Source organism: Gobio gobio (genome assembly GCF_949357685.1).
Source record: "Gobio gobio genome assembly, chromosome: 19".
NCBI classification, from domain to species: Eukaryota; Metazoa; Chordata; class Actinopteri; order Cypriniformes; family Gobionidae; genus Gobio; species Gobio gobio.
The window spans coordinates 36,262,924-36,275,850 of record NC_137112.1 but is presented as its reverse complement, the minus strand read 5'-3'; the positions used below and the strand labels follow the sequence as shown (position 1 = coordinate 36,275,850).

At 38.0% G+C, this 12,927-nt stretch overlaps 1 protein-coding gene across 2 annotated transcripts in view; it reads right to left on the bottom strand.

Moving 5' to 3' along the window:
• Nucleotides 1-12,927, bottom strand: part of ephb2b (eph receptor B2b) — a 156,669-nt gene that overhangs the window by 10,254 nt on the left and 133,488 nt on the right. For both annotated transcript variants that reach the window (XM_079844846.1, XM_079844845.1), the window contains exons 6-11: nucleotides 10,375-10,499; nucleotides 8,986-9,148; nucleotides 5,400-5,508; nucleotides 5,076-5,140; nucleotides 2,145-2,267; nucleotides 1,807-2,054 (exon numbers count right to left, since the gene is read on the bottom strand). In XM_079844846.1, the coding sequence (XP_079700972.1) occupies nucleotides 1,807-2,054; nucleotides 2,145-2,267; nucleotides 5,076-5,140; nucleotides 5,400-5,508; nucleotides 8,986-9,148; nucleotides 10,375-10,499 (833 nt within the window). The remainder of the gene's footprint in view (nucleotides 1-1,806; nucleotides 2,055-2,144; nucleotides 2,268-5,075; nucleotides 5,141-5,399; nucleotides 5,509-8,985; nucleotides 9,149-10,374; nucleotides 10,500-12,927) is intronic.

The window sequence follows — 12,927 nt, the reverse complement described above, 5'->3', positions numbered from 1 at the left end:
ACAACACAATTGTGCGGCTGCACAAAGATCTGAGGCGTTTCAAAGCTCTTGCACGCCACCAAACTGACATTATGAGAGCAAAAACACATTAGCTGGTCTTTTTCAAATGTTTTAAATATAGAATTGTGATTAAATTAGAGTAAAGCTGATGTATGAGGTTGTAATTTTTCACTCTTACTTTTACTTACATTCCCAGACATTAATCTTTTCCTCACACTATGGCACGGTAGGGCATGTGCATTCTGTCATGGGTGGGGGGTGTGCAAGTATAAACACGAGCAAAACAACTAGCTGGCCAAACAGCTAAAATAACATCGGAACCTCACAATTACAGAGGTTAGCGAGAGCTGGATCTGATTGTGGTGAGAAGAAATAAATTCAGTTCAAATGTCTAACAAATGGCGGGTCGTTTGGTTCCTGTTTACTCGCCTTGGTTTAAACGCCACAATCATAGAGGTTTCTTGTTTCAGATAATTACACTTCCTGAGCCTAACACCCCGAAAAGCTATGCGTCAAGGATAAAATAAGTTTTCTCTCATGATAGATCAGAGGCAAAGTCTTGCTAATGAGCAAAATAAATCATTCCTTCCCCAAAGATTACATATTTACATAAATCAAAAGCATATTTTCAACACAACACACAGTGAGGCCAATTAGCAGCGATCAAGGCATCCGGACACCTATTTTATCCACATCAGCTCTGCTTTGAAATCGAATTGACGCGTGCCAGTCATAGGCTGACAGCGGCATTTTCTTCTCATCCTCGACGCGGTTCTGTAAGCAGGGATTTGGCTGGTTTTTGCACTCGGATAATCATCTGAATGCGTCTGCAGGGATGGATGCTGTTACGGGAAACTGCAGAGAGATAGAAAGTACTTTTCTCATGCTAAGAGTTTTCAGATTAAAACACTAAGGATCCTTTTCGTATCACTCTGTGTGTTCTACGATATAGGACGGAAGTACATATGGCGGCTCAGTTTATAATACACTCTGCTCATCTGATGCTTGTAATGCAGAGAACGTGGCCGAAAGCGTGACCAATGTGAAATGAGGGCATGACTAAACACAGAGCAACGATTCAACGATTTCTTTAAGGAGACCGTCTTAAAGCAAATGTTAGTGTGGCAACCCGTAGAGATGAATGGAAGAGTATTGAGCTTATTACAACAGTCCTACAGCTGGAATCAATACTGAGAGTAGATGTTTGCGGCAGGGGGCAGCTGGGTATTACAGAGAGACCCTGTGGAGAATTACCTGATGGACAGCATGAGAAATTAGGGCGAACATTTGTATGATGTTCAGCATGCTGATGTGCATACACACCTGCTGATGTGAGATTATCACTTCAATGCAACCAGAATTTGAAGCATGTTTATGTTACCGAGCTTGTGTTAGCATGGGAAACTCCACATTATTATAGTGAATCAGTTCATTCAGAAGGTCTGTTTTAAATAACTGGTTAAAAAAAAAGTATTCACTGATGTGTGAGTCATTGTCTATGAGTGCCCTGCATATTTTGGCTTAAATTTTTTCATTAAAGTGATGGATGATATTAAAATCCTAGCCAATACTAACAATATTATAATTATCTAATGGCCAATAAATGATGAATTGCTCCCTCTTTTAAAATTCTATACTATTTTGTCTAAATCAATTAAAAATAAAACACTAAAAACAAAAATCAATGGTTTTAAATGCTAAAAAAAATGAATTTTAACAATGTTATTATATATATAAATATTTATAAACATTAATTTATCACAGCTTTCAATTAGGTTAAATAGTTTGAATCACAAAAATCCACACCCTGAGGAAGGAGTCCAATGAGCCATTCTCCATAAACTCTGTGATGATCATGACGGGGCTGCTCTTGGTCACCACTCCCTCCAAATGGATGACATTGGGGTGATCAAACTGCCCCATGATGCTCGCTTCGCTCAGGAAGTCTCGCCTCTGCTTCTCTGTGTAACCTGACTTCAGTGTTTTGATGGCCACAAACATCTCCCTCTTTCCTGGGAGCTTTAGGTTTCCACTGCACACCTCTCCAAACTCTCCTACGGATAAGAACAAGTGGATGGTTCTTTAGGTCAAGGCACAAGAAAACCTTGATGGTAAAACCCTTGGATGTTTGGAGGTTTGTTTACCTGCTCCAATGACTTGCTCAATTTTCACACACGAGATATCAATCTCCTTTGCAAACTCCCTCACAGCTTCATTGGGGTCTTCGTAGGTAAATGGATCAATGTAGATCTTCATTCCTGGTGACACTTGAAAAACAAACAAACAAAAAAAACAGCTATAATATTTAAAACACATTTTAAAATACTATATAAAATACTAAACATCAGAACAGTCGGTGTAAATGTGGGAAAGAATTAGTGATGTGGGTCTTTAGGAATTTTGGGAATGGCTGGCTTTCCAGTAGTTTTGGATTCTGAGCCTGACATTGGAACAGATCATGACCGCAGTCAGTGGAGTGTAACAGCATTCGCCCGGAGAAAGATAAGGCGTTTTAATGTATGTATCAGCTCTAGAGTGTCATAGTCCCCGATGGAGACCATCTATCAGCAATTTTCATTGCTGCCAATCAAATGGCTTTTGATTGCAGGTAAATTGACTTAAGGTGAACTTAACTGTGTGGGGATTTAAGTCATTCCTGCCTTAAATCCGATTATTCAGCCTCTCGGCTCCAAATCCATCCAAATCTCAAGTTATTTTAATAGACATTGTGTTTTCATGCAGCTGGAGAGTTTTTTTTTTATTGGTGATCTGGCTGCGCAGACATTTTGGAAATGATAAATGTATTCTCACAACAGACAAGGAGAAGATAAATAGAGTGAGAGAAGCGAATGGCATCCAACATCAAAGGATTTGTGAACATCTATTACAAATTCATGAGGTTGTAGTGTATGTGTTACGCTGAAGAATGTTCTTCTGAGCAGAGCTCGCTTTTAAAGGGATCGTTCACCCAAAAATGAAAATCTGTCATCATTTACTCAACCTAACTTTGTTCCAAAACCATGTAACTTTCTTTCCTCTGTGGAGCACAGAAGGAACTATTTAGCAGGATGTTGATGCTCCGTTTTTTTTTAGCAGAAGAAAAGTTATATAAGTTTGGAATGATAGGAGGGTGAGAAAAAGGTGACAGAATTTCATTTTTAGCAAACTATCATAAAAAATGGGTCAAAAAAGATTTTAAAAAAGCCAAAAAGAGAGAATAAGTGAACATGACAAAAACAGGTGAGAAGAGTGAGAATTAGTTTTACTAGCCCCATACTCTTCCAGAAATTATTTCAATAAATACAGCATTTACAGCAGTCCTTTACCACTGATTACACGGCGTAAAATCAGTTTGAATTGATAAGGAAGGGCAAAGAAAAATAAAACTTGAGGAAAAGTGCCAGACCATTTTCATTCAGCAGAGTGAGCAAGAGAGAGATAAACTATAAGCCCTCAGAGAGAGAGAGTGAGCAAGCGCAATCGAGCGAGCTTAGCTTTAAATTATTGCCTCGAGAGAATCTTAAAGATTTATTTCTATAAATGGAACAGCACTCCAAGGCTAAGACTGTATTTACTGAAGTATTGCTGATTTTATGACTAATCTTTGATGGATCTTACTAACTTTGAAACACCTGGCGCTGAGCTTTTTTTGCATTAGCTTTGTGTACTGCTGTGATGGGAAAATAAACAAGTGGCGGAAAAAGAATTGAGCAAAAGAACAAAGATGAACAATGAAAATGCTTGTAGGGAAAGTGAATAATGTGCTTTTTGATGACATTTTGAGGGAAACTGGAATTAATATTTCACAGATGAATCTTGAGAAACTGAGGTCCAACTCTGAGACAGATGTGTGTTTGACAGTGAAAGAGATACAGTAGAAGTGAGTGAGGTGGGTAAGCGTAAGAGAGTGCATTAGTAAGTGTTTGTATGTATGTAACAAAAAAAAGTATGGAGAAAATGTATGCCTTGGATGTATGTAAAATGTTGGTGGTTTACTTTAAGGACCTACACTTTAAAGGGTTACTTCAGCGATTTAGCATTAAGCTTTGTATCAGTAGAAACCCGGTAGTATATTTGAATGATCGTACTTCCCCCCACATGTCCCCCTGAGACGAGAGAATTATGTATTTTGTCTGGAAAAAAGCCTCCGATGACGCAAATATCGTAATTTTGCATCATCTGAGGCTTTTTTGGCCAGAGGCTAAAGACTACAGTCAGTAGTAGGCACTAGTTTTGCAAGCCGCCCACAGGGGTGGGATCTCACTCACAGAATGTAAGACACAGATGGCCGCACGGACATTCATAACGGAGCGATGCAGAGCAAAGCGAGTGTTCCCAATTAATTCCTATGAAAGTTAAGCTTCCATAGGCATGAACTGAAAACGCACCAGACTGGACACGCACTGAGCGGCCGTGAATGAATGACGGTCGGCCGTGCTCATTTTAGTTTTGGTTTAAAATTAGCGCCAATTCTGGGCGGGTTGCTTGAACTAAATTATTTTATTACTATAAAAATGAAAACGACGGTGGGGTGGTGCCGCGGTGGGCAAGAGATTTAACCGGTAGGCGTGGCTTGGGAGGGGCCGGGCAGCGAAGCAAGTGCATTCTGGGAGTTACTGTCTTTCATCCATATGAGCCAAAAATAGAAGGCACCAACTTCAAAAATAATTTCACATTTCTACTACATAAAAGACCCCAATTTAAATGAACATGCATCTTTCCAGCGCTGAAGTACCCCTTTAAGAACCAGTGTATTTGTATGCCTGTTAGAGATTTTACAAGCTTGCTGTTTGTGTAAGTTATACACTACCATTCAAAATCCATTTTTGAAAGTTTTTGAAAAGAAATGTTTCTTTTTTTTAGCACCAAATCAGCATATTAGTTTTAAATTGTGATGTTTTATCACATTATTGCTGTTTTTACAGTATTTTTGATTAATGCAGCCTTGGTGAGCATAAGAGACTTCTTTCAAAAACCCCAAAAATCTTACCGACCCCCCAAACGTTTGAATGACAGCGTACAAATTAAATGTATACATAGTGTGTGTATAGTACTGTCGAGTTCTAAGTACTCACTGTGGCCGCTTGTGTAGTGCTGCAGCTTGTCCGTGTATTCTGAATCCGCTCTCTCGAACCCACGTCTGAAGGAACAAAGGCAAACAGCTCTACTTGTACTGTTTAAAAAGGTGCTAATGCCATGAAAACAACACTTACTACTGCCCACCATCATCTTGTAACACAACCTCATCATTAGAGTTTTTACAAGCTCTGCTGCCCTGTAAATGTCCGCTAATGAAGTAAATGAGGATAAAAGCGTGAGATTTTGACATGTTGTTGGTATAATTGGGGGAAAGCTATGCTAATGGTTTACATGTTTAAAACACATTGAGAGGAACTCACCGGTTGCAAACGATGATGATGACCACCACCGCAATGAGAAAGACCAGACCAGCAGCCGCCGAGCCAATGATGAGAGGCAGCTTCTCTTGAATGCTAGTGTTGTATTCCTCTGTAGGTACACACACACACACACACAAAATCAAAAAGTTGGCACTTCCTGACAAATCCCAGCAGTGCGTCTCTATATATGATGTAGCCTGAAGCAAGTTCAGACTCCACTGAGGCACAGGAGTCCTGCAGTGTATGTCTACACAGGTGAGAGACCCTCACTTCCCTACTTTCACAGTGGGGAATCTGGGACAGGAAGCCCTGTGCAAGATGCCTTCAGGCAGAAGGGGCTGTACACTTGGACTCCTTGGCTCCAGCAGCATATGGGCAGGCGATAGAGGAAATGTGTTGGGTGGTGTGTGCTGGTGCAAGACAGACGGATTGGGATGTTGGGAAGGCCTGGGGAACTTTCTTTTCCCTTCCTTTACTGCCTAGCTTTCTCGTTCTCCTCTAGTTGTTTATAATTACAGACTATTCGTTCACAACGCAGACAAACCCCTGGGCTCACTCTGCAACCCTAGAGGCTTTAGTAAGAGGCTAGCGTGCTAGCAAATTTTACCACGTTTAAACACTTGCTCCGAGCTCCCAAAAGCTGATGTGGTAAATAAACAAAAACCTGAACTTCATCGGGTCTCATGTGAATTCAACTGCACTGTAACTTCCTTTTTAATCAGTTTTAAACCTCTTGGTTAAATCACTCCAAATGAGCGCAGCCTGCTGGCATGACACATCCGTGTTTGGATCACCTTGCTGAGTTGCTGTCTCTCATCATGCCAGGAGAGAGCTCGGGAGGATAGATCAGACTAATTCTGAATCTCCGCTCGTAATAAGCAGCTTAGAGAGTAAGGAGCCACGAGTGAGCAGCTGCCTCTGAATGAGGAGATCTGGGAAGGGCAAAACGATGGGCGGCCATCCAATGACATGTTTCAGCTACCATTCTTCCTCTGCAAAGTTTTGCAAGTGGAATCTAAAAACTGGCCCAAACTACATAAGCAAAACAGTATTATTCATGTAACAAATTGTTTTATAATGATCTAAAATATATAGTCGTCAGAATATAAATCTGCTCAAATGTACTTTTTTTGGCCCAAGATATTAATTGATATTGCATGTACACTACTACTCACTACTGCTCAAAAGTTTGGGGTCAGTCATATTTTGTTATGTTTTTGAAAGAAGTCTCTGATGCTTACCAAGGCTACATACAGCAATATTATGAAATATTATTATCATTTAAAATTGTTGTTTTCTATGTTAGTACATTTTAAAATAATGTATTCTTTTGATTGTACCCATACTTGGTAACACTTTATAATAACTACACGCTATGAGGCATTAGTTAAGCATTAGTAAATAGTTAATTCATAATTTATAAAGCATTAATAGACATTACTACGCAGTTTATAAATACAGCTATAAATGCTTTATTCTTGATTTATAAGCATATCTATAATGTGTTTAAATAATTGTATTTTCTAAATTAAGTATTACATTATTTACAAACCAGTTATTTAGGAGTTGTCAGTGGTTCATCAGATCATTTATAAAGTGTAAGTAAAGGATTAATAAACTATTTAAATATACATTTATACATCTTATTATTTAGACATATAGTAATAGTTACTCAGTGTGTTAATAAATGCTTTATTAATTGTAATTCATTATTAATTCAGTAGTTATAAAACATTTACTAGTTGTCAGTAAACCATTTCAGTAACACTTTACAATAAGGTTCATTGGTTAACATTAGTTAACTACGTTAGTTAACATGAACTAATAATGAAATGCACTTATAAAGCATTTATTTATCTTTGTTAATGTTAATTTCAAAATGTACCAATACATTATTCAAATCTTGTTAACATTAGGTAATGCACTGTGAACTATTATGAACAAACCATGAACAGCTGTATTTTTATTAACCAACGTTAACAAAGATTAACAAATAAAGTAACAAATGTACTGCTCATGGTTAGTTCATGTTAGTTAATACTTAATACATTAACTAATGTTAACTAATGAAACTTTATTGTAAAGTGTTACCACTATTTCTGTGAGCTAATCTAAAGTGAGGACGATTTATGCCTCGTAAAGCTTTTACAAAAGAGATTTAAAGGCTCAGTTCTCTTCTGCACGGCTGTTCTCTAATGTTTTAAAGTTAGTACTGTTTGGACACTGCAAAATATTTTATTATATTATTATTGTTTTATCTAAATTTTATTTGTTGTATTTTGGCACTCCTGTAATCCAGTGTAATCCACAGGTACATTTTTATTCAGCAATGTTTACACTTTACATAAATGTATTTTTATATCAGATTGCAGATGCTTAGTTTCATTTTACTGCAGTTATGATTTCTGGCGGTCTACAGGAATATTATTTTCAATGACATTGTAGAGGTTTAATTTTATATTAAGTTACTAGTTGTACGGTCTCCATTTTTGCATTTTGAAATAAATATTTATATGTGCTATATTCCTCCTGTGTTCTGTTTAGAAGAGAACGGAGCCTTTACATCTCCTTTGTAAAAGCTTTATGAGGCATTAATCGTCCTCACTTTAGATGAGCTCACAGAAATAGTTTACTGACAACTACAAAATATTTTATAACCACCTGAATTAATCATGAATTACAGTAGGAATAAGTGTTAATAAAGCATTTATTAACACAGTAAGTAACTATTACTATATTTCGAAATAATAAGATGTATAAATGTACATTTCAAATTTATTTTTAATTGAGAAATGATAAATTGATAATTTATAAAGTATGAAAATACAATTATTTAAACACATTATAGATATGCTTATAAATCAAGAATAAAGCATTTATAGCTGTATTTATAAACTGCTTAGTAATGCCTATTAATGCTTTATAAATGATGAATTAACTATTTACTGATGCTTAACTAATGCTTCATAACGTGTAGTTATTATAAAGTGTTACCAGATACGGTAATATTTAGCAGCCATTATTACTCTAGTCTTCAGTTTCACATTATCATTCTAACAAGCTGATTTGGTGCTCAAAAAACGCATCTTATTATTATCAATGTTGAACTCAGTTGTGCTGCTTAATATGTTTTTGTGGAAAGTTCAAAGCTCATAGTACAGAAATCTTTTATAACATTATGAATGTCTTTCTTTACAGTCATTTTCTTTCAAAAAAATCGTACTGACCTCATACTTTTGAACAGTAGTGTATTTGTAAAAATAAAAATATTATTCAATAGTGAATTCATTAAATAAATCATTATTAAACAATTTACCTACAATTCCCTAGATTCTTAATATGCTCCCCAGATCTAACCAGACACATGCAGCAGAAAGAGGACAGAACATTTGGAGATGCTAACATGGATCATCATTAGACGATTAGATTAACAGATGATCTGCTTCAGCAAGTCAATTACACACAGGCCTGCTCTTAAGATAAGAAATGGGAAAATTACGGGCTAAATCATATGCATGTAATTTATTCCCATGAATGCCAAATTTGAAGAGGTGATTTTGGATCATCATTTTGATTAGATATTCACCCTCAGTCATGGTCTGGAAGTACATCTTGCCGCTGAACCGTCCGAACCCTGCCACCGTACGGGCTCGGACCTGGAAGACGTAGATGCCTCCGGGTTTGAGGCCACGGATGACTGCAGTGTTGGTTTGACTCTTTATTATGGAAGAATTATGCTCCGTCTGGTCCTGAGAGAACAGAGAAATTACAGAAAAAGGGTAAAGACATCGATTTTATAAATTCAGTGGTGTTTGGTCACAGTTTTTCACACTAGAGGACATCACACGAGACTCAGAAGTGTACATATGGCTCTCTAACAGGGCTATCTATCTCATCAAACCCCATCAGGAGAGCCCGACTGAGGGTGCTGGGTAGAGGAGCAGTGGCTGACACTTTCAGGCCAGCCACGATTCATTAGTCTGGGCTGAAAGCTGTGGCCACTGTCGTGCCGCTTGAGTGTCTGTTTGTGTAAGCAAAGAAGGGAAAGAGTGATAGAGAAGGAGAAGCAGAGAATGTAGGACTCGGTGTGTGTATGTATACATGTACTACTTGAGTGCTCCGCTTTTTTCCTGTCAGCTCTATTTCTGAGCTTTGTGATGTGAGCTTTGCTGCAGTGTTTTGCAGTGTTTTGACAGGCGGTCCTCAGCACTGTCTGAGAAAGGAATTATACTGAGGAAAGTGTAAGAACAGGAGCAGAGCCCAGGGGACAGTCAGCTTGTGTGTGCATTACAAAGAAAGAAAAGACACAAAGTATCTGTTAAACTATGCATGTTGTATTTAAGGGTGTGGTTTGTCTTATGTGTGTCAACCAGCGCAGCAAAGCAAGCGAAACGGGAGACTAAAAGAATATCGGCATACTATGTGGGTGTGCGTGTTTCTCAAGCACAAGTTAGCGTGTGTTTTCTGCGGCCCGTGCTGACAGAGAGGAATCTGTAACTGAAATATTTGTTTTACTGCAGTGAAATCTCTGTTATTTTAGCCACTGGTATCCGGATCGAACCACAACAGTCTTTTGCAGAGCGACTGCGTTTGTAATAAAGTTTGACAGAACAGGAATTCGCTATTAATGTCCGAAAGCTGCCAAAACCCTCAATTAGACAGAAACCGTACATCGACAAGCTTGATCACAAGGAGCTTTAATACATGAACATTATTTTCTATATTTCTTCAGTTTAAAAAAATAACTATTTTAAGAGTGCAAAAATAGGCTAAATAAAAAGCACAATTTTCATAAAATAAAGTAAAATATTCAAATATTTGTATTTCAATTTGTATCATTATTATGATAATAATGTAATTTTTATATTGTGCATTTATAAGTCACCCCCACAAAACCAAAAATGAATACCATATGCTCATGAACATGATAAATGACACATTAAAAGTGCATTACTCAAGTGTGTTTATGTGGTACCTTCTCATAATATTGCAGCTCGTAGTCGAGTATGACCCCGTTGGGCTGGTCAGGCTGGGACCAGGAGAGAGTGATGCTGTCAATGGTTCGACTGACCTGATGCATAATAGACACCGTAGAAGGAGCTGGAAAACAAAACAGAGACATATTGTATGCGGTATTTAAAGAATGATGCAAAACAAGTTGTGGACATGCTTTATATGCAGTGATGGAGGCATTAAAGCACAGATCCTGGTGTGTGATTAAACAGATGTAAATTGCACTGTGCTGAACCACATAAACAAGGTGGAAAAGGGAATTTCCAGGCCAGGCTCTGTCTCTGTCTCACTCATTGGTCATGGTTCCTCAATGCGATGTAATCTAGCCTGAAATCTCTTCTCTTTTTATATTCTCCTCAAAAGGAAGGCGGACTAATTTTGTGGTGTGCTGAAAACAAATAAAACCAGGTGCAATTTCTACTCAAGAAAACCACAAGTATGGCGAACACAACTGGCATTTTGTGTCTTTGAATTTGTGAATTATAGAGTTTATTTTTCATCAGCATGCTTGGTAATTACGGGGGAAAGAGTGTCAAACCATATATTAGTGGCTCTGTTGTGTCGGACTTGTCCAACCTGACTGCAGTACAAAAGAATGTTTCCCTGTTCATTACTGAAATAAAAGTTCAGGGTGTTCCTAATGGCCATTAAGCATTAGAGCGTGGCATACCGGGTCAGAAAAACTCAATGGAGGTGCTCGGGAACGCAGTTGGAGCTGTGTGGGCTTTGGAGAGGCTGGGATTTATGACCCATGCCGCCTCCAAAGCTCAGGCCCGTTAAGACACGGGCCTCTTCTCCGGCACACACTTCTCTACGAAAAAGCCACTCTGTGAGAAAGCCTGTCGCTACTATCAGCTTGAGCTTTCAGTCTCCGGGGTTGAAGGAGAGCTTAAGTGGCTTATTCGTGTGCTTATTTCCCACTCTTGAGAACCCAGAATGCGTTGTAAATCTGTCTCAAATGCACAGGTGATAAAGAAGCTCTCGAGTCCAGTGCTTAGAGCAGCACTGCTTATTTTCAGCAGTTTTTCTCCATGGGTGTGTTACAAATATGAAAATGATTTTATAAAATTAGTTAGGTCATAAAATTAGTTGTGATCAATGATTTAATTGTCTTGTTCATGCTAGTTAAAGAATAGCTTAATATACATACTCCTTAAGAAGTTATGTATTCAAATTGAATTTGGAATAATACAATAAAATGTAACCAAACATTACAAATAAAATAAAATACAATCTAACTTGTCCCCTGTTTAAAATAAAATAAATTATAAAAAAAAGAAGAAGAAATCAAATCTAACCTGGCTTTTGTACAAAGGAAAGTTCCACCGTTTATTAATAAAAGAAAAGAAAATAATAAAAAGTAAAAGAAAACAAGAAGATTAAATATAAAGATACAAAGAATAAATGACATTAAATCTTACTTGTCAATTAAGATAATGATCTATTACAATATTATATGATATTATAATAATCACTACAGGCCTAGTCTGACCTTTGAGCATTCATTTATCCAAATACACTTATTGGAAAAAGCTGGGCATAATGCTGAACAAGCTATGGTCTTGTTGTCCCTGCCAGTTAATAAATACACGTCAGACGATAATGAATGGCTTCCCAGAACCCTGAGCACTACAGGAGGGCTTGTGAATCTTCAGACCAACCAAGAGCTGTGTTCTAAAAGGCAAGCGACCGGCAGCATCTTGTCAGCCTTAATGCTGGTATGCAATATCAACAGAGGACTAATAAGGAAAGCAGTCAGGCTTCCTCTATGGGGAAGCATACAGGCATCACATTATACATGAATACATATACACACACACACATGTAACATATGCACATATGTGCTTTGTGCACTGCATTTACATTGCACCCAGCCTGTCGCTGGTAATCCAATCTGGGCAAATGCAAACACAGTCAGAGCATGTACAGCAGCTCATACGAGTGAACATATGCTGATTTGAGAGAGTTGAGAAGGCAGATTGTTGAGGTTTTCTGGTTACTGAGGGATGCTTTCCTCGTGCCGGAATGACAGCCGTCTATCACAGAAAGTAAGGGGATTCACAATTCAAACGAAAGGAAAACAATAGCATCATCGGTAAGAAAGCGACAACTTAAAAACCCTCTTAACAAAGAAAGTGCACTCCACAGTAATGATTATCACAGCTAGTAAAGTGTTTGTTCTGCTTTTGCAGAATTCCAGTGTTTCCACACAATTGCTCTCCATGGTTCAGCTGATGAGGACTGTTTATCTGCAAGCCTAGGTGCTTACTTTTTCCTGGCAGACTGAGTGTTAGGACACATTGGAACGATCACACTATGTGCCACACGCGGTCTCAGTGCGTGATGTGCAGAAAACATAAACATGAGGAAGAGATAACATTTGCATATGGGCGCGAGGAAAACAACCAGATGGAATGGAACGGTCCTGTTTAAAAGTTGGATGGAATAATGGTGAGCTTATAGAGTCATACATATCCAAACAATTCATTGGGTATTTAATCATCACAGTGCTGGG